General features: G+C 36.3%; 1 protein-coding gene across 4 annotated transcripts in view; it reads right to left on the bottom strand.

The window, feature by feature from the left end:
• Positions 1-21,479, bottom strand: part of CCSER1 (coiled-coil serine rich protein 1) — a 711,885-nt gene that overhangs the window by 137,301 nt on the left and 553,105 nt on the right. The window contains exons 9-10 of one of the 4 annotated variants that reach the window (XM_087737610.1): positions 15,350-15,366; positions 2,164-2,209 (exon numbers count right to left, since the gene is read on the bottom strand). The exons of 2 other annotated variants lie outside the window; for them this stretch is intronic. In XM_087737610.1, the coding sequence (XP_087593736.1) occupies positions 2,164-2,209; positions 15,350-15,366 (63 nt within the window). The remainder of the gene's footprint in view (positions 1-2,163; positions 2,210-15,349; positions 15,367-21,479) is intronic. One more of the 4 variants, XM_087737607.1, reaches the window with a different exon arrangement.

Below are 21,479 nucleotides of genomic sequence, written 5' to 3'. Positions count from 1 at the left end.
ATCTGTCCAGTAGTATTCCTACTCTGGATTCCCAGACATACTCATTTCCCATTTTTGTACGTGAACAATAATAACATTCAATGCTTTGCAAGGACCAGAAAAGTTACCACCAATGACTAGAAGACAAGCTTAGGAAGTTCAAGCTCTAATTTTAGTTTCCTGTTAGAAGGACTTTGCCACAACATATTCATAGTTCCGTATAATCTTTCCTCCCAGTGCACATATAAGCAGAAAATCGCCGACTGAAATATTTTTTCCCTTCCCCCCCGCCGATGTTACAGATTCCTTGATTTATGTGTTTCTTTTGCTTCGCAGTCAAGCCACTGACACATTCTATATATGCAGTTGCCATCTCACTATTTCAGTGATGTTAGTTTTACCATTATTTCATCAGCTAATCATAGAGATTCTGACCAGTTCTTCCAACTTATTCATCCACCACAACCTCTGTTTACTTCACAGTTTGCATCTTCGTTTAGGTACACGAACTTTCTTCTGCCCTTCCCATGCCTTCCCTTATGTTCAAATCCTAGATACTTCATTATGTGACACTTCATCATTCATCTCAAACACAGACTCCATACAAGGAAGGAAGCTATCAACAGTGCACACTTTTGATTATTTATAACTAAGCATGTTAAAGCACGTTATCATGTCGGTGTGCTTCCAAAGTCTTCATTGATTTTATTAATCACGTAGACCAGCGGCAGGATTAACTTAAATGAAAGTAAGCTAGACAGCAATTTGAATTTTCATTTTAGCAAACTGCTAAGTGTTGTATGTGCAGGATAAAAATAATAACTTCAGCATTGTTTTTCTGAAGGATTCAATGAGAATATTAATTTGTTCCACCATACCTTAAATAACAATAATAGGAGCACAATTATATTTCATGAACAGTGTTTCATCTTGATATTTTTTCCTCCCCTTAGATACACCCAGTAGAATAGGAACATCTTAGATAATTGCACAAAAGAAAGGACAGTCATATACAGATCAATTTTTTTTTTACTTTTGCAAGACCCACACTCAGACAAATGCTGTATGTTTTCCTATGAATACACAAGAGCAGCATTGGTGAATTTAGGCAAGCAACACGTTTCAAGACTGCCAACAATGAAGCATCGTTCGAACTGCACTGTATTTTATGAATAAGCCTGTAATGTTATTTTATGATGAATCTATTTGACATTCAGCGGTGTGATGCAGTGCATAGTAATTATAATAATGCAGTGCATGGCTGTAGCTTATTATATGCATATGGAAGACACCAATGTCTTTAGGATGGACATTTAACTCAAGGTAGGAGGAGAGAGACAGAAATAGACTCAAGGAACGTAAGAAAGTCCTCATCTCAAAGTCTGATGGTATTCTGAGAATCTATGTATTCAATATACACACTCACACGCACACACTGTTAAAGCAGCAGAGAGATCATCTTAAATTAGAATGTAAGCCTTTCTCTTCTTTTTTAAAAACATATACAGCACACTATGTTTGTGATTTCTTTGGTTGTGGGTGGACAACAGGGAATTTTTTTTTAAATTTAAAAGAAATATTATCTATTGTCAATATTTCCAATGGATTTAAGGAAAAAAAATGAATGAGATCCCTCTATAAAAGTTCCCTTTCCTCCCCAACTCAGGGGATGGATTTGTTCTTCAAATTAATTAGAAGGAAAGTCTTATAAGAAATACAGCTGGTCTCAGTAACTTCTGCCTTACACCATATTGTTTGATTTTCCATTTCTTAATTTTCTGAGATCCAGATTCTTTTTTATTTGCACAATGGAGAGATTAATTTGAAAAATAGGAAAGAAAGATTCTTTAGTTTTAACAATGCTACTCATTAATATGTTGAACACATGATCTGAGGATATTATTCTTATTCCCCTCCAGACTTTGAGTCATTATGGTATTTTCTTCCCTTCTTGCAACTCTATAGTGCACAGCGCAGCCCCAATTTATGATGTGTTGAACAAAACACAACAAAGAAATAAAGAAGGGGTCTATAGAAGCCATTAGCTACAAACACATTACAGGCAATATACAACACCAGCGGTTGAATATTGACCTCAGGGCATTAACTCTATATTGGCATGCCATGCTACAGCACATGAACACAGTCATCTTTACAACACAGAGCGGAATTTAAGAGACTCACATAATTGCCTGCGAGAAGGTACAGGAGCACTTCCAAATGCTGTGCCCTGTAAATAAAACACATTTTTTTTTTTTTTTTGGAGCAAAGGATGTCAGATTAACAGCAGCAGCAAATGAAAAAAATGACAAGACATGAAGAAAATGAAGGCAGTGAAATGAAATAGAGACTGTTTAGATAGAGGAGCTTGTTATTACTGAAGAACTGCAGTTCCTATTTTCAGATAAACATAAATTATAGTGGGGAACATTCGATGAGTAATCCACCCATCAGTGGACACAATGAACCAAAAAGAGAGAGAAAAGAGAGAGAGAAAGAGAGAAAGACAGAAAAAAAAAAAGTATGAGCATAAGACAGGCATGCTCACACTTGTCAGAAATTAAATTTGATGGAAAGGACAATGTACAGAGTATATATTAAAATGAATTGCTTTACAAAAATAAGAAGGCTCAATTACACCAATGTCTTAGCTGATACTGTCACTGTTTGAAGGCAAAGTACATTTCAAACAGGCAGGAAGGAGAGCAAGCACAGTACAGTTTGGTTCCTGCCACTTCCTCCTCATCTTCTCTCTAACAAGTCCTCACTGGGTCAGTTGGATGACAGCTAATAGGAAGCAGCTTTATTAAATCCTGGATCAAGTATGCAGTACGCTCTTTCAGTAGATAGAGTGGCTTCATCTTTTTTGTATTATGCCAGCAATCACCACACATCTCTGAAATACCAACTGTGCATGTAAAGTAAATACAAATCAAATGCCAAGCAAGTCATACCAGCTGGGACCTGTAGGCAAGCCTCTTCCTGACGCGATCCCCTATCCCTACTCTGTTCCACCCCACCCCCCCCCAAAAAAAAGCCAAACCCAAAAAACCAAACTAACAGAGATTAAGAGGATGACTAGGTAAAGAGAAACTCTAGTGTATAAAATTTGAAAAGCAGTGTTAAAACAGACTATGTTGTCTCATTCTGAATCTAGATCACTCGAGCTTTGCTTCAAGTTTATGTCCCCAACTGCATCCCCCTTCCCAATGTAAAAGGGCACGCTGATCATTTGGACTGGGTAGTCAAGGATAACTAATTACAGTAATATTTAGATTGCACTTACTGCCATAAAAAAAAAAAAGTCAAACACCTGAAACTTGAGACTCGTGTGGAGCTTGACTTCCTTTGAAGTCATTTTGACTTCCACCATCTTTTTGAATTCAAGGCTGGGAACTGATTTACCAGGCATTTAGATAGTGCTAGGCATCCGTTCTGCGAGATCATTTTCTTTTTTAGGTCTTGGAAAATTCTGTTTTCCTTTACCTAGGAAGAGCGAAGCATATATATGCATATCTAGAAAGCCCCACAGAGAAACCATCTTTACACCACTGCTCCAATACCACTTTATTTAAAGGAAACCAGAATAATTAGGATTATTCATCACTTCAGATGCCATGGCTGTGCCACTGAGACCACAGCTTGCTATGCTGTGGCCACATGCAGCGCTGGGTAGCTCTGCAGAAGCCATTTGTCTCACTACGCCCCAAGCTTGTCACTCTGAGACTAACTCCTTCCTGCAACTGTAGTAAGAGGTCACAGCCACCGCAACAAGTAGCCAAGGGGGCAAGATGGGGCTAACTTGTGTTCAGGCAGCAAAAATACACTAGCTGCCTCCCTTGTTTCCAAGGTTGCATATGCTGCCAGGAAAAGGCAGTAAGCTCTCCTATTTACCAGCAAAACAGTGCAAGCAGGCAGCATGCTCAAAGCCCTTTCCTCCAGGGCAGGCAGTGCCCTGCAAGTGCACTGTCCCCCAAGCCCACAGTTATTTGTGGAGTTACTTCAGCACTGCCAAAGTCCACCTTTATCTCCGGCTGACTTCTCAAAGTAACCAGAGGACAAGTTGGTCTGGATACCAAATCTAATCATACATTTGACACTTAAACCAGTTCTTCAGTAACTACTAAGGCTTTATCAATTATTTCCAGTGCTTCTTTAAGTCTTTTGCAAACAAAATACAGTTGTTTGAAATACTAAGACGACATGTATTCGTCTAAGACAAATCTAGAAGTATTGAAGAATAAACATTACAAAAGGGCAATACCAAAGCCTCCCCATTCTGCCAACTACATACTATTCTGCTTTGCTTAAAGGCAGCTTTACTAGAAAGCTGAGGGACACAGTGGTACCTTATATTAAGGTATCTCCTAAAAGTAAGTTTTCAATTCATCATTTAAAGACATTGAATTGATTTGTGAAACCATATATGAAAAAAAGCACAAAGTAAATTGGTCTGACAACGGTTATCTGATTGCTTGCTTATTTAGCCAAAAGTACTTTTTTCCCCACGCTTTGAATGTGTAGCATCTACATTTTTTCCCCCTCATGAATAAAAAAAGAAAAAAAAATTTAAACAGCCTCAACTTACACAAATCCATCAACCAAAGAACTGGGAATTTAATTATTCATTGTTAGTTACTATTATCACTATTGACACCAATTAAGTAATGTATTTCTAATGACATAATACTCCTTTGAAAAGCAAGATGCCAATGAATTTGACTGCATTACTTTTTCACATTTCTGATTTCCAAAGTGAATGGCCTTCCGGGGGGGGGGGGGGGGGGGGGAGAATATATATCTTTATCTTTTAACCAGGCTTTCTTTTCCTTTTTTCCCCTCATACTCCAGAAATAAATGTTATCCTTCAGTATCATCTGGCACAATGATAAGGAGTCTTTTTCAAAACTAAGACAAGTTTCAGACACTGTCCATGGAAAATCCTGGCTCTGCTGGAACTCTTAGTAGTTCCACAGTTTTAATCACATATAGCTTTTTTTTCCTGTCTTCTCTGTGTGGTATAACACTTAATCCTAAATGTGTCTAGGCTTCCATGATAGCTGCAGTGGTAAATTCTGTATTAATTTTTCCAAGTGCCCTGTGATTCCTAGAAATGTAGAGCCTTACACTGGGATAAGATAATGCTATTAATTATGTACAGGCATTGTAAATTACTAGTTATCTTGTAGTTACTAAGTTAATGATTTATAAAAGTTAGCACTCTCATCTGAAGCCTTTAAGTGGCTAACCCTTCCCTACCTTTTTGCTGCATAATTTTAACTAAGAGATCACTTACAGAATAGCATCTCTCAAAATATTGCTCTTAGTATACAGCAAAGTTTGAATTTGGATTCATCTTTAAATACTGTCATAGGTATTAGGCTTACCATAGGACACTGATGTATGTTAAGCATTTCTATACGTTTTAAATGTATGTAACTCAATTTAAAATGCTTTGAAGTTCTTTTAGAGGGTACATAAAACATGCTAACGATGGCATCTTCTAAAACCTTTATTATGTAAATGTACAGAACTGAGGTGCAGATTCAACATCTTGGGATCACTGTGCCAACATTTTTTTTTCGTTGATCACTCTGCCTATATCAGCTCAATGTCACTTTATTTTTTAATGCTAAAATGCCAACAAGTCCATACTGTTACTGATGAGAAGCAGGAAAAGAGTTTTCACGATGATTGTATTTTTTACCTTTTCCTTTTCCACTTCAATTAGTTCTAAAGATCTTTTTGACTTAACACACAAATAAATCTCTTTCTGCTAATTCGTTTAACATAGAATAAATTTTAAAAATTACATTCTTGATATTATTACATACATTGTGCTTCCAACAAATACCAAAATAGTCCATTGAGCACAGTAAGTCACACTTCCTCATCAGCCAATTAATGTGCCAGTGTAAAGAAACTGGAAAAAAAAAAAAAAAAAAAAGTTGCTGTTTGTGATCAGAGACCTTTCTGGAGGGAAGGTCTAAAAATGGACAGCCCCCACATTTCACCTTTGAATATACAGGTGAGGAGAAAACAGTCGTCAATACCTGAAAAGTCAGAGCTAAGGAGTCGAGAAAGAATCCATCAAGATCTGGAACCCTCTAAAAGTGAAGCTGTCAGGATACCTCATTTGTAACACTTGGCCTATTCAGTGGACCGATGAGGGAAATACACTTTTTAGGAGTGGTTTGCACATGAACACAGTATGACAAGAAAACACGCCTACTTGGGTCTTGATTCCTGCTTATTTCTTATATCCTGTGGCACACAAGAACAGTATTGAGATTTCAATCCAAAGTGCTTGCTGGCCTGCTTGGCCTGGGAGGGCCTGCACTCATCCTCTGGGATTGAACTGCTACACCAGTCAGCATCTTCTATCTGTAAATGCAAGGCATATTCACACACATTTTGGAATTTAAAAAAAAAAAAAAAAAAAAAAAAAAGAGGCTTATGTGCTCTGTGCAACCATATTAATTTATTTAATATTACCATAGCATCAGATGCTGAACTAAGCACTAATCAGCTAGTTAACTCATGCTTACGATAGATTCCCTAGGAGATATATTCCCTTTGAAAGCAGGGCAAAGACTAGTATTTCTATACATTCCTGTGCCATGCAATTCAGTGCTACAGTCTCTGTTCCTCACAAGGAAAAAATAAGAGAGGCTTTTATTTTATGTCTTCTGCCTCCATATAACATATCCTCAGCATTCCCTCATTGTCAATGCAGGAATGTTTGATTACCCAAGACATCCCTAAAGTGAATGTGGATTTTACACACCAGACAATCAGATACACTGTTCTGTTTACATTCCTTCAGTCAGTCATTTATAATTTCTTTTCACTTAGCTTCCAGAAATGCAATCAGAACATTACAAAACTCAGTTCTTTTTGAAAACACTATAAATTTTTAATCTTGTCAAGGTGAGAGTACGACATAGTTTCTGTCAGAAGTCACAGTTAAGTGTTGACTGGAAGCTCCAATGAACTCAGCAAGGGAATCTGGCATTTAGTTCCCACATCTATTTTATTTCTCACATAGAACAAATTCAGTTACTGTCAATTTTTTGAAGTATCAACCACAAATGCCAGCCAGCCTAAACATTTGTGACTGTAGCTATTCTGGGACAACAGCAGCAAGGAAGTCCAAATGAAAAGGGTTCATAATGCAACCTGTTTAATGAAACAAAACATCCAAGTATGTATTAGTTTGCTGTTCAAACAAAGCCTTTCAGTAAAAATGCTTCAGCAATTGCATACGTTTCCTACATCTCTCTGAACTCAAGTTATGAGTTCACCTGTTATTAACTATATATAGTGACTGAAGTCCTCTGGGTTCACCTTGAACAACTTGAAAGTCTGAATAATACAATATATGAAATGATCAAATCAATTCAGCTAAACTGAATACCCCTTCTGCAGCATAACTACACAAATATTGCTGTTCTTTTTGTGTCACTTTCTATGAGGAATCTCCAAAGATGTGTATTGACAACACAGCAATCGATGCCAGAAGAAAATGAGAGCTCACTACCCATCAGTGAATGTTTTTCCAATAAATGCTCTTTTCTCTTAGAGCACAACCTACCTATTACATGGTTAAAAAAGCACTAATTAACAAAAAAAAAAACCCAACAACTTCCAAAACGAGCCCCACCCAGCCCCAGATTATGATTTTTAAAGAGGCTACAAATGGTAGGTGACATTTTCCCTAGATAAAGGGCATAATTCTTTGATACGAACTTTGAAAACTAACATATCCCTTTTTCTCATCATAGAAATGAGATTGATCACACAGAATATTTCAGAGCACTACTAAGAATAAAAAGCACAGTCTTAAGTGACAGGCTATATTGAAGTCTTAGTTACTACCACATAAGAAGCGTTCAACTGATCTGACGAGTTCTGAAAGATGATTCCTTGTCAATACACAATGGCATGCCCCCACTGCCGCATAAGTTTGCCCAGAGACAGAAAAACTTGCTGGATCACTACTACGTTCTCCTGTAAGGCCACAATGAGTTACTTTCATGAACAGAGCAAATATTAAAATGGGAAACCATCCCCGATACAATAACTTTCACTTGTATCACAGAGCACTTCACCGGTTGAGTATATCAATGAAATGAAGTAGCGTTTGTTAGGATAGCTCTGCCCTGTTTTCTACTTGAAATTCATATACTGCCTTTTAGCCTTCACTCCATTACTCATTTTTAAAAATTCCCATCTAAAATTTTAAAATTTTAAGTGCTGAAACCATTTCTACTTATGTAGAATTCATCCATCCTTCAGGCTCATTTTGGCAAGTTGAAGAAATGATCATTTGAATATAAAGAGGTGGAGAGTTTGATACTTTGGAAGAATAATCATCTGCATAAATATAAATGAAAAATTGTAGTCAAAGTAGTAATAAAGATGACAACCAAGACTTTAAAGAAAAACTCAAGCAGAACAGGAATTCTTATTCCTTTTAGAAAATGGCATTAGAAAATGCTAAAAAAGCCCAAGCAAACAAAAAAACCCACTACTTTTCACAAGCAATTGTTTACAACTTAAATCTCTTTTATAGCATTATCCAATTGTAATAACAGCCAACATTCCGTCTTTACAATCCCTCTGATGAAAAACTGCTTATCATTTGTGTCTTTTTCCTTTATTAGATTTCAGATTGCAATGTGTTTTACCTTAAACCAAGAAACAAGAAAAAATATTTTGTTCCTATGGTGGCCTGAAATACCATAAGGCCTTCATACAACTCCAAAATATTTAAAGCTATGTGCAATTGAAGATGATAGCATGGCAATCACACATTTATTTTCATTCCTTTTGAAAGCTATGCCAGGCATGAACAAAATTACTACAGAAAATAGACTCAATAGCAAATGCGGTTCCATAGTCTATAGATATATTAATATAAATATGTTCCTCCTCCAAGTATCTTCCAAACTGAAGTTATAGCTCAATAAGGAAGACATATTTCCATCTTAAAGTTATCAGTAAATATTTTACTAGCAGTCTCTTGGCACATTTTCAATTCTGAATCAACATTTACATGCACTTTTCAGCAATCTGCTTCCACATATAAGTGAAAGATCCTAAAATACACTTTCACACCACAGTTTGGATTGCAATCTCGTAAGGCCAAACTATACATCCTACATTAGGATCTAGATACAATCAGACAAGGCAGTAACAGTCTTTCTGGATACCTACAATCCCTTATGTGATAGGAATACGATAATTGTTTCAAATGGATAATTCAACTAATGTTTCTGTATAGCTAGCTTGCATTTGTTAATTGGATGCTTCCTCGCAACTATCTTACAAGCAACAACAATCTGCTCAAATTGCTTAGGTAGAAGTTTCTTATAATTTGTGAATTCCTGCATGCCTCAATATCTGCTGAAATACTGTTTTTTTCCATTTAAAAAAAAAAATTGTAAACATAGTAAAAAAAACCAAACAAACCATGAAATAGGAAAATACTAACTCATTTGCAGACATCTCATTCACACCAGAAATGTTATGTTACATTTGTTACATTAATTTCTTAATCACTTTATGACCTGTCTGATTCTTTAGCCTCTCACGGGACTTGACTTAAGAGAACTCGAATTTAGCTATCCCTGCCTTCAAGCTTGTATGAGTTGTTTTAAAGCCACCCTGCTTTGCTCATTTAAGTCTTTCATTAACTTGGTCTTACAGGCCTCATAGGTGCTCTTGCCTATGACATCTTTCATTTAGAGCTTATTAACTGTTCAGTAAAAGTATTTCTATTTTAAGGGCTGTGCATTGGAAATTCAGACTGAACTGCTGGGCAGCCTCAGTACTTAGTCAACTTCCACCACTTCTCTCATTCTCATCAGCCCCCTGTTCCTGCCAAAAGCCACCCTTCTGCTGACAGTCTGATACTATGTATTTAGGTCCTCTTACTTGCACTAATTTTTAAGAATGGCCACTTTTTGACTGCTTGTAGCTGGTTCATAACTATGATATCCAGTTCTGCAAAGTGATGTTCAGCCGTTGTTTGGCACACATAAAAGATCCCATTAAAAACAACCACCAAAAAAAAAGGAATTCATTGCATTATATAGCAAGTCAATTTGGCATATATTTTAAGGACAATTAGAGGACTTCTATGCAGTAAATTGTCACATACTTTACACAGTGTGTCCCAGACGAATAAAAGAAGCACCATTTAAGTTTGTTTAATGTCAGAAAAAAGACTTTTTGCTGGTATTACATTCAGTACAGGACTGTAGATGGCTTAAAGAGCAATGGGTACCTCGTCGCCTCTCAGAGTGCGTTAACTTTCCAAGTGGGGTGGATGTCATTTGATGTGAACCATTTGGCTGGAAGCAACCCCTGTGGGTGAATCTGATCTTGTTCAGGCATACACATAGTGATTCTGAGACACAGCTACATAGGGGTGTTTTTTGAAGACTGGTCTTATTTATTCCTACGTTACTCTCTGCTTCAACCGTAGGAAAAAAAAAATCTTTATTAGATTCAAAGAGAGACAAAAAGGCAAATGATTCTGTTTGTGAAATTAATTCTTTTCATTTCCCATTTTTAGCTGCTGTTGCTTCTGTCTATGCAAGTCTTCATATATATATATATATGCAAAGCGTGTTTGGAACATACAAGTAACACTTCAAAAAATACATGCAGTGTAGATGTATGCACATCCTATTGACTGATTATTGCAGAATCGGCACCATTCTGTTTGGAAGAGACCTCAGCTGGTCACCTAGTTCCCCGTCCTGCTCAAAGCCATGTGTCAACAATGACTTCTGACTTAATCACCCCTAAATTAAAAATTCAGTATAGAGAAGGGCAGAGACCATTGGATGATTATATCTAGATCAGAATATAGCACTGCAGTGAATGTTTGTATAAAGTTAAACTGAATGCCTAGGGATTCACATTCCAATTTTCTACTTTTTTGATTTTGTAGAGTCAGAACCTAATGCTGGAGCACACATTTACTGCTACCTTTTCAGCTCATATTTCCACTAGAGCTCATTTATTTCTAAAAAAACCCTCCTGTGCTTTCATAAAAAACAGTATTAATGTTAAAAAGAAATATATGCCAATGAACAATGAATGTGTGAAATTCGGACTTTTCTCCCTACTGCAAACTGCAAATCTAGTCACATGCTTAGAAAGTGCAGAGCTGCAACATTTGCTTTGCCACATTAAATAAATACTTCCACAGTTCTGTATACTATTTCCTCTAATGGTCTCTGTTTGAAATATCCCAGCAAGACAAACTCATTTTCTTATTTTTAAGGGATGAATATGAAGTTTGTACAAATCACCATGAATGCGATTACCACTGCAGGTTTTGATGTGATTACATTACAGGTCTGACCAAACATCACTGGAAATGTTTCAGATCCCAAAGTACTTTCTTCTTGTGTAAGCTCAAATACAGTATGGAGCTTGCTCTCTCTCTATATATATTAGTTGTCCACACAAAGTCAGCACTCTCAGTCCTCAAACTGTACGAGAAGATTTTAAAAAGTTCTTATTTAGTTTGTTTTAATTTTATCTGCCACAAATAACATAAGTAGATAACATGAATAACATAACACAAATAACACTAGTAGAATTTTTTAGGTGACTTTTTGCTTAATTAAACCAACTTAATGGCTCAATTGGGAAAATGAGGATTATAGTTGAAAAATACATATCTCTCAGAAAAGAAATCACATTAGTATACACAAAAAAAAGGTGACTGTCAAAGGAAAAAAAAGAATGGTTATTAGAAGATGTAGTTTTCATCAAGAAAAATCTCAGTCAGTATGAAAGCAATTGCCATCAGATCAATGCTTGATGGCCCTTGTGAAACCCTGTTAGTACTCCTGCACCTAACTGATAAATGCTCATATTACAACAAACCACTACTGCAGAGGAGTGGGGATGGGGGAAGCCGGGGGGAGAAAACATTATTGTCCTTGCTCAATAGAAAAATCAAAAATTGATTGGACACAAGCTCTCTTATGCCCCAGAGCTGAAGCAAACTGTTATTTAAGAAAGATTTGGCTGCTGAGATCTATGTTAATTTGTATCGCCTTCAAACAGAAGACTTCTGTTTTTCAGACTGTTGATTCAGCTTTGCTTCAAAACCAAATTAAAATATAAATAAAACGCATACCATACAAGAAAAGGGACATGATTCTGGATACATCTCATTTTGATTTTTATTTTACAGGCAGTGTGACAAGCTCTCAGAATTTAATTTCAAACTGCCTGGTAGCAAATGTCTTAATTTCTCAGCTCCTGAAGACAGTTATCTTTCCTGTCTATTCTTTTCCCTTCAAAAGAAAATGTTTCTTTTTTGTTTTCAAAATAGGTAGATAAGAGCATCTCAGAAGTTGAACCTTACAAATAATAATGAAAAAACCCCCAACAGGTAAATTAAAACCACAGAAATTTTAATGATTCCCATAGTCTGATTGATGTGTTCATGGTTTGATCCACTTCTTTCAACATCTGAGCTTCTGAATTGATACAATAAAATATGATTCTTTATTGAACCAATGGTCAGTCGTGGAAGTCTGCTATTAGATCTAGCTTTGTTAACTGTTTCTTGTCTTAGTTTTCGTGTAGTCTATCTATCTATTTATTTTTTAACATATTTATTTATTATTTTTTATATATATGTATCTATGAGTTAACCTGACCTATGCCCAACTAAGCAATATAGTATTTCACCTTTTTTGACATGTAATACAGGCTACCCATCATCTTTTTTACAGAAGCCTTTTAGCATAGTGTTTGAATAGCATCTTAGCTGTTTAAGGAGTTTATTGGAAAAAACAACACAACCTTATACATGGCTTCAGGGAATTACTCTGTTACTAATCTGTGTGCTGCTATTACTACCTGAATATTTCTGTTGCTACTTGATTTTATACTTTCTTCAGCGGTGAGGGCTGGCACACCTCCCAGAAACACACTCTCTATTCCATTTAGTCCTGTCTGTTCCTCAAAATTAATCTAGAAATAATCAGTCGAACACTATTTTTTCCAACCTCTTATACCAAAGCGGTTTCAAAACAAGTGAATGCCTTGTAACTACATAAAACATTCTGAATGCAGCTCAGTCCCTTGCCTTTGTTCCTTATCAGATACCCTGACATCTTGTTAATGCATATTTCCCTAAGAATACAATGCTGCATGCCTCACACAAAGGGCGTGTGGCATAACAAAACCTAATTTGGCTTCAAACATTTCTTCCTTCCCACACTCTGCAACTGAACTAATATTTTTATGCAGTCCCAATATGGAGAAGTCTTTTTACCACTTGATGCATTAAAATTCATTACTATAATTAGATTTGTTAGGAGTGCACATGCCATAATAAATTCCAACTTTTTACTGAGTAGACAGTAGGCTATGAGGAAAAAAAATATGTATCTATTTTACTAAGTAGCTTCATCAGTGAGGCATAAACCAAGAGAAAAACTAGAGGCAGAGCGGTGGGGATGAAAATGAGGAAACTGAAGAAATGGAGAAACCTGGGTAGAAATTTGATGGACTATATGTTTACTTCTTTCATTAGAATCAATAACAATGCCAAAGTCAAGAAGATCTCAGCTACAGCATATGGATGATTCTAGTAACTATGTGGAAATTACTTCTAATAAACACAGCTCCAAACATGACTAAAAATAAGGCGGGTGTCATTTCTACTTTGAACTCCAACCTGCTGAAGATATTTTGGGTTTAGGTTTGGGGGTCTTTGAAATTCTCATTGGATTAGAGCTGATTCACAGCAACATCTAACACAGCTTTGTGCAGCTGTGTCTAGTCTTCTAACTGAAACTTCACAACTTCCCAAATCATGGATATAGCTCTACTACAAAACAGATGAGATCATGTCTGGAAAAAGAGTAACATTGGAAAGGAGGTTATTAAACACAGTAGAATTCAAACCTGTATGACAAGGCAAGATATTACAAGGAATCTTTTGGTGAGGGAAGTGTTAGTCACATGCATACACATGGGATTTAATACCATACCAAAGTTTTCAGAAGTACCACAAAAATGATAGTAACATCTGTTTGTTTTCTGTATCACTGATGAGTGTGACCTTGACTTTTCCTTATTATTCTGGGGTGGTTTTTTTTTTTTTTTTCCCTTTTTTACATAGCCTGGAGGCTATGTTCCTGTCAAAGAAAGGAAACCAGCTATCAAGAATTAATGATGACAGACAAAACTGTCCTAGAGTGATAGTTGTAAAGACAATGACAAACACGTGTTTTCAAAATGTGTCCCCTCTCCCTTTAAGGAATGTCTACTATAGTAAGAAGGAGGTATTACCAGGAGCATGACGTATACATGCAGCAGCTTCTCTGGGGGCTGAGGGCACATTTTTTTTCTGTCTCCCAATTTAACAAATATTTAAATGGGAAATCAAAGAAAAAAAAAAAAAAAACAAAACTCCTTTAACTTTGAATACTCTCTATGCATTAGAACTCAAAAGTTTCTCACAACAGTACCAATGAGGTGTTTGTCTTCCCATCAAAGAACTTGTACCTCTGAATACTTGTCAGAGTACTCATCTCATTAAAACAAGAGTTTAACTATTACAAACAAAGAAACAAAAAATCATAACTGCAAAAACTACTTCAAAAGATGACAAGGTGTGACTAATAATAACTAAGGTCACATTTCAAAATCAAATCCTCATTTACAGATCATCCACTGCCCAAATGATACACCTCCAAATACAGAGCCTGTCTTTGTAGAATTGCTTTTTTTGAAGTGAAATCCATATGACCAAAATGGTTTATTTCGCTGCCCACTAAGAATCATACTTGAGAATGAAAAATTATTAGCAATTTTATGGCACACAGCACATCAGTATTTTGACATACAACCACGTAACTAGTTTGCAGTGAAAAGAGGCACAGCTCTAAATGTACTTTGAGTAACTTAAAATCTTTGTGAACACACAGGAGTGAAACTTCTCAATGTGGCTCATGTAAGCAAGCCTGCAAAACCAGAATATTCTTTTTCTCCAGCAGAGTATATAGTGCCCACTCACATTGCCACTGTGCCTTCCTCAGTCAGACATATAGCAGGGAAGTACTTCACATGATCCTTGCTTTGAGAAGCTCAACTTCTTTTTCAGAAACTCAAAAAGACTCTAACAGACAAAAAGCAGAGGATGGATGGTGAAGAGAGAACACCAGTCAAGGAACCAGAGTTGCTCTTAAGGAACCCATCTCTCCCCTTCACATGGTACCTACAGTCACAGAAAGAAGGGTGGATGGGAAGGCCATCTAAAATGTAGAGGGGGGGGGGAAGCAAGGAGATTTAAAACTGCTGTCCATTTTCAAAGTCTACTAACCTCCAGGACTTCAAAATCTTCACAAAATCCAGGCCAGGTAGAGAAGGAAAAAAAATGAAGAGTTTTGCATAGCAAGCTCTACCTTTCAAAGCTCAAGAAGGGAGTAAGTATAAAAATCCTCCAGTTTGCAGCATGTCAGTGGAACTCCATCCTACTGTAAAGCAGATGCAAAGAGACACTCAAGGGAAAACCTAAATTGCCCAGAAAATAAATGTTACGTTGTACATGGAGATGTTCAACTTCAATGACCCAAGCCCCAATAAATATTCACTGTGGGAACCAAAGGAAAAAGCACAAGACATGTCAAGGAAAGACAAGTTCAGAGGTTTTGGAGATCAGCAAAGAAACACATCACCCACCCAAATATGAGCAACAATGTATTCGCAATTGGAGAAGAGATCAAGCCAGCTGCAAAGCACTCTGAAAAGGAAAAGCACAAGTTTGTTGACCCTGCAGAAACCAATAGAGTCAAAATAGAAATGAAGAATGAAAATTGAAGGACTGTAGCTCAGAATTTCACCAATTTCCTGTTTTCTTGTGCTTTACTAACATGCATGAGGCCACCAAGGTCTTGCTTGTGCTCCCAGAGAGAACTTGGTTTGTGCTCAGGGCCACAGAGGTGGAAGGTTAATGTACTGACTCGCAGCACCAGCTCACCATTTCCACACAAACCTTCACATGTCTCATTTGAATAGCTTTGTGTCTAGCTGAGGTAGTGCTAGTTAAAATGTGCCAAAACCAATTAGTGTATAAAGATGCTGCTATAGCAACGGCATCTAATTTTCCAATTAGGAATAATTGCTGAAACACCTGCCATAAAACATAAATACATTTGGATTGGAGGTCTCTGAAACAAACTTTGCTTTAAAGTTTTTTTTTTAATTGACCTTTGTCATGATAATGAAAGAGAAGAAAGTGCCAGTTCTCTTTTTCCTGCTATCAAAAGTTATACAAATCGACAAAGTATTATTTATTTTTAAGGGAGTCCAAGGAATGTGTCCTAAAGTCTTAAACTAATTAACTATGCTGTGCTTAGAGATTCCCAGGCAAGAAAAATTCCAGATGGCAGTCAGTTACAATGAAGAGCAGTGCAATGAATGCAATATTGAAATACCACCTGTAAGATGCAAATGCTTTGATTCACAGAGGAAAAAAAGCATCTAGTAGTGCTACAGTAAACAATAGTGGGATCAGGCAAGATATAAATGACCATATTCACCCTAGATGTGTTCTGAACTCTGAACATGTATTTTTTACATTTAATTTTGAGTACATCCGTACTGTCCAGTTCCAGTCACGAATGGAAATGGGACTCACATTTGCTCTCTGTTGCACCTAGTATGTTTTTAGCACCCTCTAATAGCAGCTACTATCTAGCCACACATTGGAACTCTCTGAAGTCAATAAGCTGATGCTTATTTCCATTCTTAGATAGCAGCAGTGGATGAGAGTGTAAATTCCCATGGTCTTCACATACTTAAATTTTCTGTATTTCAAACATTTACCCTTGCTCCTCACCCACGTAGCAGGGATTATATAGCTTTACAGCACTTCTCAAAGATTATCTTGAAAATAATACCTTGTTCTGCCCACTTTTTGATAAGATCTATCTGATTACATAGACTTATCTGTGATTGCCCCTCTAAGCACATTCTCATACTTGCTGAATTTAGAATAATCTGAGTAATGCGATGGAAAGACATGGTCATAACACACTGATGTTTGTAAATAATTTTTTAAACACACATTAAGTATGGGCAACATGCAACCCCTGAGGAAAGAGGAGAAAAGCATGTGGGTGTATATTATTTCCTATACAATAGCTGTGCCCCAACTTTTTTTGTTTTGTTTTTTTGGAAGAACACTACTAAAACCCAAAGCAACTCTACGATCAAGCTCTTACAGGTTTCAAAGAGGGAGAAGAAAGTGTGCTATTTTCTCCTCTGTAGTGAAATGAATGATTATACAAATGGCAGAGCATTTCATATTGGTCAGCAATTCAGATTGTAGAAGATCAGCCAGACATTAGTTCCCTGCTTGCAAGAGCCTAAAATCACACATAAGGATTCCCATTTAAGACTCCTCAGAGATCCTAATTGGAGTGAACATAAGTAGTTAATCAGAAAGGCAGGTTTCACAACAAATGTAATAAATTCCCAAATGGTCAAGCCCAGCAGCGCTTCTTGAAACAGCAGCAGCAGCAGCAACTGCAGCAAACAGATGTTGTTGTTTCACAAAGATAAGTTTTAACAAACACTTTAAGACATGGCTCAAAAATAATGTTTCTATATCGCAACAGAGTTTTGACTTGTTTTTTCGATTTGAACACAAAAGGAGTAGAACAGTGGTAAAGACAAATTTACACTTTTAGTAATGTATACTGCTCACTGCATTTACATTTGTAAACTGGTTATGCCATCTGTTGGGACCAAAAGAAACAATTTGTGTTGTTTTTTTCTTTTTTCTGGGGGTTTTTAGCTTATCGAAAATAAGCTGCTTTTTGTTGTTTAGAAAAAAGAACATAAAAGAATAATTTAGCACTTTGAATTAAAATATTTGACATGGAAAAAACAGTTGTTACTACAGCAGACAGTCAAGTGTGGGAAAAACCAGTGGTGTTTTAATACTCTATTTTTGCAAATGACCTAATTAACTTTTTATAAAAAGTGTCCTCTAAGTTAAATACTAGTGTATTGTGCTTCAGAGCTTCAATAACATTTTAACTTCAGTAATTTATATAAAATCACGGTCCTTGCCCAGTTATTATTCCTGAACTCCAAAGGGACATCTTTGGATAGAGGGACTTATCTAAAAATTACTATTTCATTAAGCAATTCACTTTCACTTCACCTTTGAAAGGTGATGTCTCAGTGAGAAATATATTTTTGAGAGAACAAAGTTTGTGATAAAGGCTGTTGCAGCATTATTAATTACACCCACACTCTGAATGCTTAAAAATAAAATATACTTCCTTTATATGCTTCAACCTTATTAAGGCACATAAGATGCAGAAGTTATCAGAAATCTTACCATTGAAAGGAATGCAAAATTTTGTCAAGAGTGAAGAGAAGCCTTAATGGCTCCATTAAACAGCATGAGTTTATCTTTTTTTTTTTTTTTTTTTTTTCCCTGATTTATTTTGGCTTCTGCAGAACTGGCTTTTCATCCTGATGCCACTTCCTAGGACTTCTATGAACCAAAAAACCACGTAGATTAAAAACCAACCAACCTAAAAAAATAAACCAAACCAAAACATCCTATTTGTTATTACAGAGCAAACAGAATCCTCTAGACTGTAATTCTAGTTCATGATCAGCTTTTCATAGAAGGCCTTCTTCCTGTACTTCTATATCAGGTAGGAAACCAAGTATGCTTGAAATGCCAGAACTCCTTCGACTCAAGTTTTCCAGTAGTTTTTAAAATAACTGTATTTATGAGATTGTTTTTCGTCATAAAAGAAGGGACATGCTTTCAGAACCTTCACACCGGTGCAGGCCATAAGCCCACTTGCTTTTAAGCACTGATAATCTCATTGACATTGATAAAACTACTCATGCTTTGAAAATTAAGTGATTAAGCATATTCTTAAATTTTTTCCTGGGCTGGACCTCTAGGTAATAGGCTTAACACACTGCACAGGCTGCATACAGCTTTTACACGATAGAGTATGTCTTAAAACAAACCAGAAAGTCAATTATACTGTTTCTTTCTCATCCTTTTGAGCATGTTAGTCTTTCAGGGGGACAATTATGAATCATGCTCTCTGGAAATGCCCAGGCTAGCATAAGAATTAAAGGAGGTAGAAGATATGCAATTAGTTCACAAAAGGACAGATCTACAAAGAATCAACGACGCGCTACACTTCAGGGAATGAGCAGAGTTAAGATTTGTATTGTGAATTAAGATTTAATGAATCCCTGGGCAAGTTTTATCAAAGAAATGAAAGGGAAAAGAAAAAGAAGGCTGCTTGATCAAGGGCTAGCTAAATGAAAATTCTATATATGTAAAAATAAAATCCATCCAAGACAGAGTGACCTTGAACATTTAGCTATAGCACTAATCGTCAGGAGGTAAAACGCTCTGTTATTGCAATATAATGATGAATTGACTGCCATGAAAAGAAAACTACACTGTAAGAGTATTTAAAAATCACAGTGGCATATTCGTAATATGCATTTTCTGATAATAAGAGATTGCAAAATATGTTTTTCCTTTATGGAAAGGTTAATAAAGGGAACAGCCTTCTAAAACAAATGAAATAATCAATTAAGAGTAAAAATTTTCAGTAAAAGAACATCTATCTCTCCTTTTTCCTTATATCCCTCCCAGAGACAGTAATCTAAAACTAGATGGGCACCATATCACATCCAATACACAAATATAACTATCAAACACAATTATCTAAATGACGGTAAGAGTTCACTGCACAAAGTGATTTTTTCCTTTCATAACTACGCTAAGGAACTGTTTTTCAGGACAGCGCAAATGGAGTTTATGGACTGATGCAGATATATTATAGGCATGAAGTGGTTATTAGGATAAACATTTCAATCAGTCTGTCACAGAAGTAGTTCCATTTCCTATTTCCAACTGATGATCATTTTAAATGTAATTGATGGTAAATTATTTGTGGAGCTGGGAACTAGAGCTTTCAAAATCATAAGTTTGGGGATATTTTTTAACAGTTTTTATTCTATATTAGGCAAACTGTCACAAAGAACAGCGGGGAATGTTCTGTTCCCAACAAATTGAACTTGTCCATGCAAGATATAATCATAGCCCCAATCTCAAGTACCAAAATTGCTGATTAAAAATGCAGCTACTAAGGGGAAAAAGCGTGATCCAATGTCTTCTGAAAGAGCTCATCGAACATTGCACGTTCCACAAAATAATAGCAACAATAGCAATTTTATTCTGTTTAAGAGACTCGGTGTTCTTCTGTGAACTTGCAGGACAAAAGTTCTCTATGGGTAGGCAAAGAATTTCAGAAGACTCAATTCCTCTAACTAGGGTCATAGTCAAAGGTGAGGCCAGAGCCATAAACCCAATGAGAAGCATTACAGTTTGTCCCCATGACTTCATGGAAGCCATAGGAGTGCTGAAGCCCAGACTAGCCGGAGGAGGCTAAGTCCCCCCTTCTGTTCCCCAGCAAGAATCATTAAGCTGCAACCTCTATGATATCCTTGGCACCAGCAAGAATTAAAGGCTGTAGAAACATTTTCAGAAACAAAGTATTTTGTAGTTTTAAGGGTGGATCTCTCAGGATCTCTCACAAATTATTATGGAAAAGATGATTTTTAAAATGTATGATTTAAGTAACAGAATAGTCAGAATCTTCACTTTTTCCCCCCCCTCAGAGTTTAGTTTTCCTTTAGAAATGAGACCCTAAGGGATTAGCTCTCTTCTGCATTAAAGAAATACAAAATTTTAACACTATTGAAGTTATTTTTCTATTGTATAAACACTGTATTACTAGATGGTAGTGTAATAACTAAAGTTACAGTAACCAGAGAATAGCAAAGCACCAAAAAATCCTATCTAAAAATGAGATAAAAAGAAGTAGTAAAGAAAGTGGCCATCTTCATAATGTCATGTAAAACCCTACTGTCAGACTACATCTCAAATTCTGTATTTTGTTTTCCTTCATCTGCACTTACTTGAAAGAGCTGAAAAAAATGTTCATTTTTACTTGTTCTGAGAACCATGGGCCAGTAAGTTAAGACTCCGAAATTCCCACTGAGATACGGCCTACTAAGAAGAGCAAAGAAAGAGCTTAATCCCTTTCCTAAAACGATACTTTCTCAGTAACAAGAATATAGTTATGGTTCTCCTCTATTCAGGACACATATTTACTAGCAAATAAAAAAAATAATTCTACTCATTCAATGCTAGCAAAATACTTTTTGAGGCAGTCTTCAAAAAACAAGAAATACTTATGCATGAATAGAGGCAGTAAATTGTGGCCCTGATCTAAGTCATTTGGCTTTCAGCTTCGCCTTCTGCTTTCTCCTCTTCATAATGTAGCTGCTAGCAGCTGCCCTTTATTCCAATAAACTTCTGGCTATGCATATATCCTTCCTGCCAGTCAACATAAAAACTCTTTAGAGACAAGCAAGGTAGAAGAAAATCC

Source organism: Nipponia nippon, unplaced genomic scaffold (genome assembly GCF_047370975.1).
Source record: "Nipponia nippon isolate SJK-2023a ecotype South Korea unplaced genomic scaffold, ASM4737097v1 scaffold_6, whole genome shotgun sequence".
Lineage (NCBI taxonomy): Eukaryota > Metazoa > Chordata > Aves > Pelecaniformes > Threskiornithidae > Nipponia > Nipponia nippon.
Note: the sequence above shows the minus strand (reverse complement) of the source record. Positions and strands in the feature narration are given on the sequence as shown.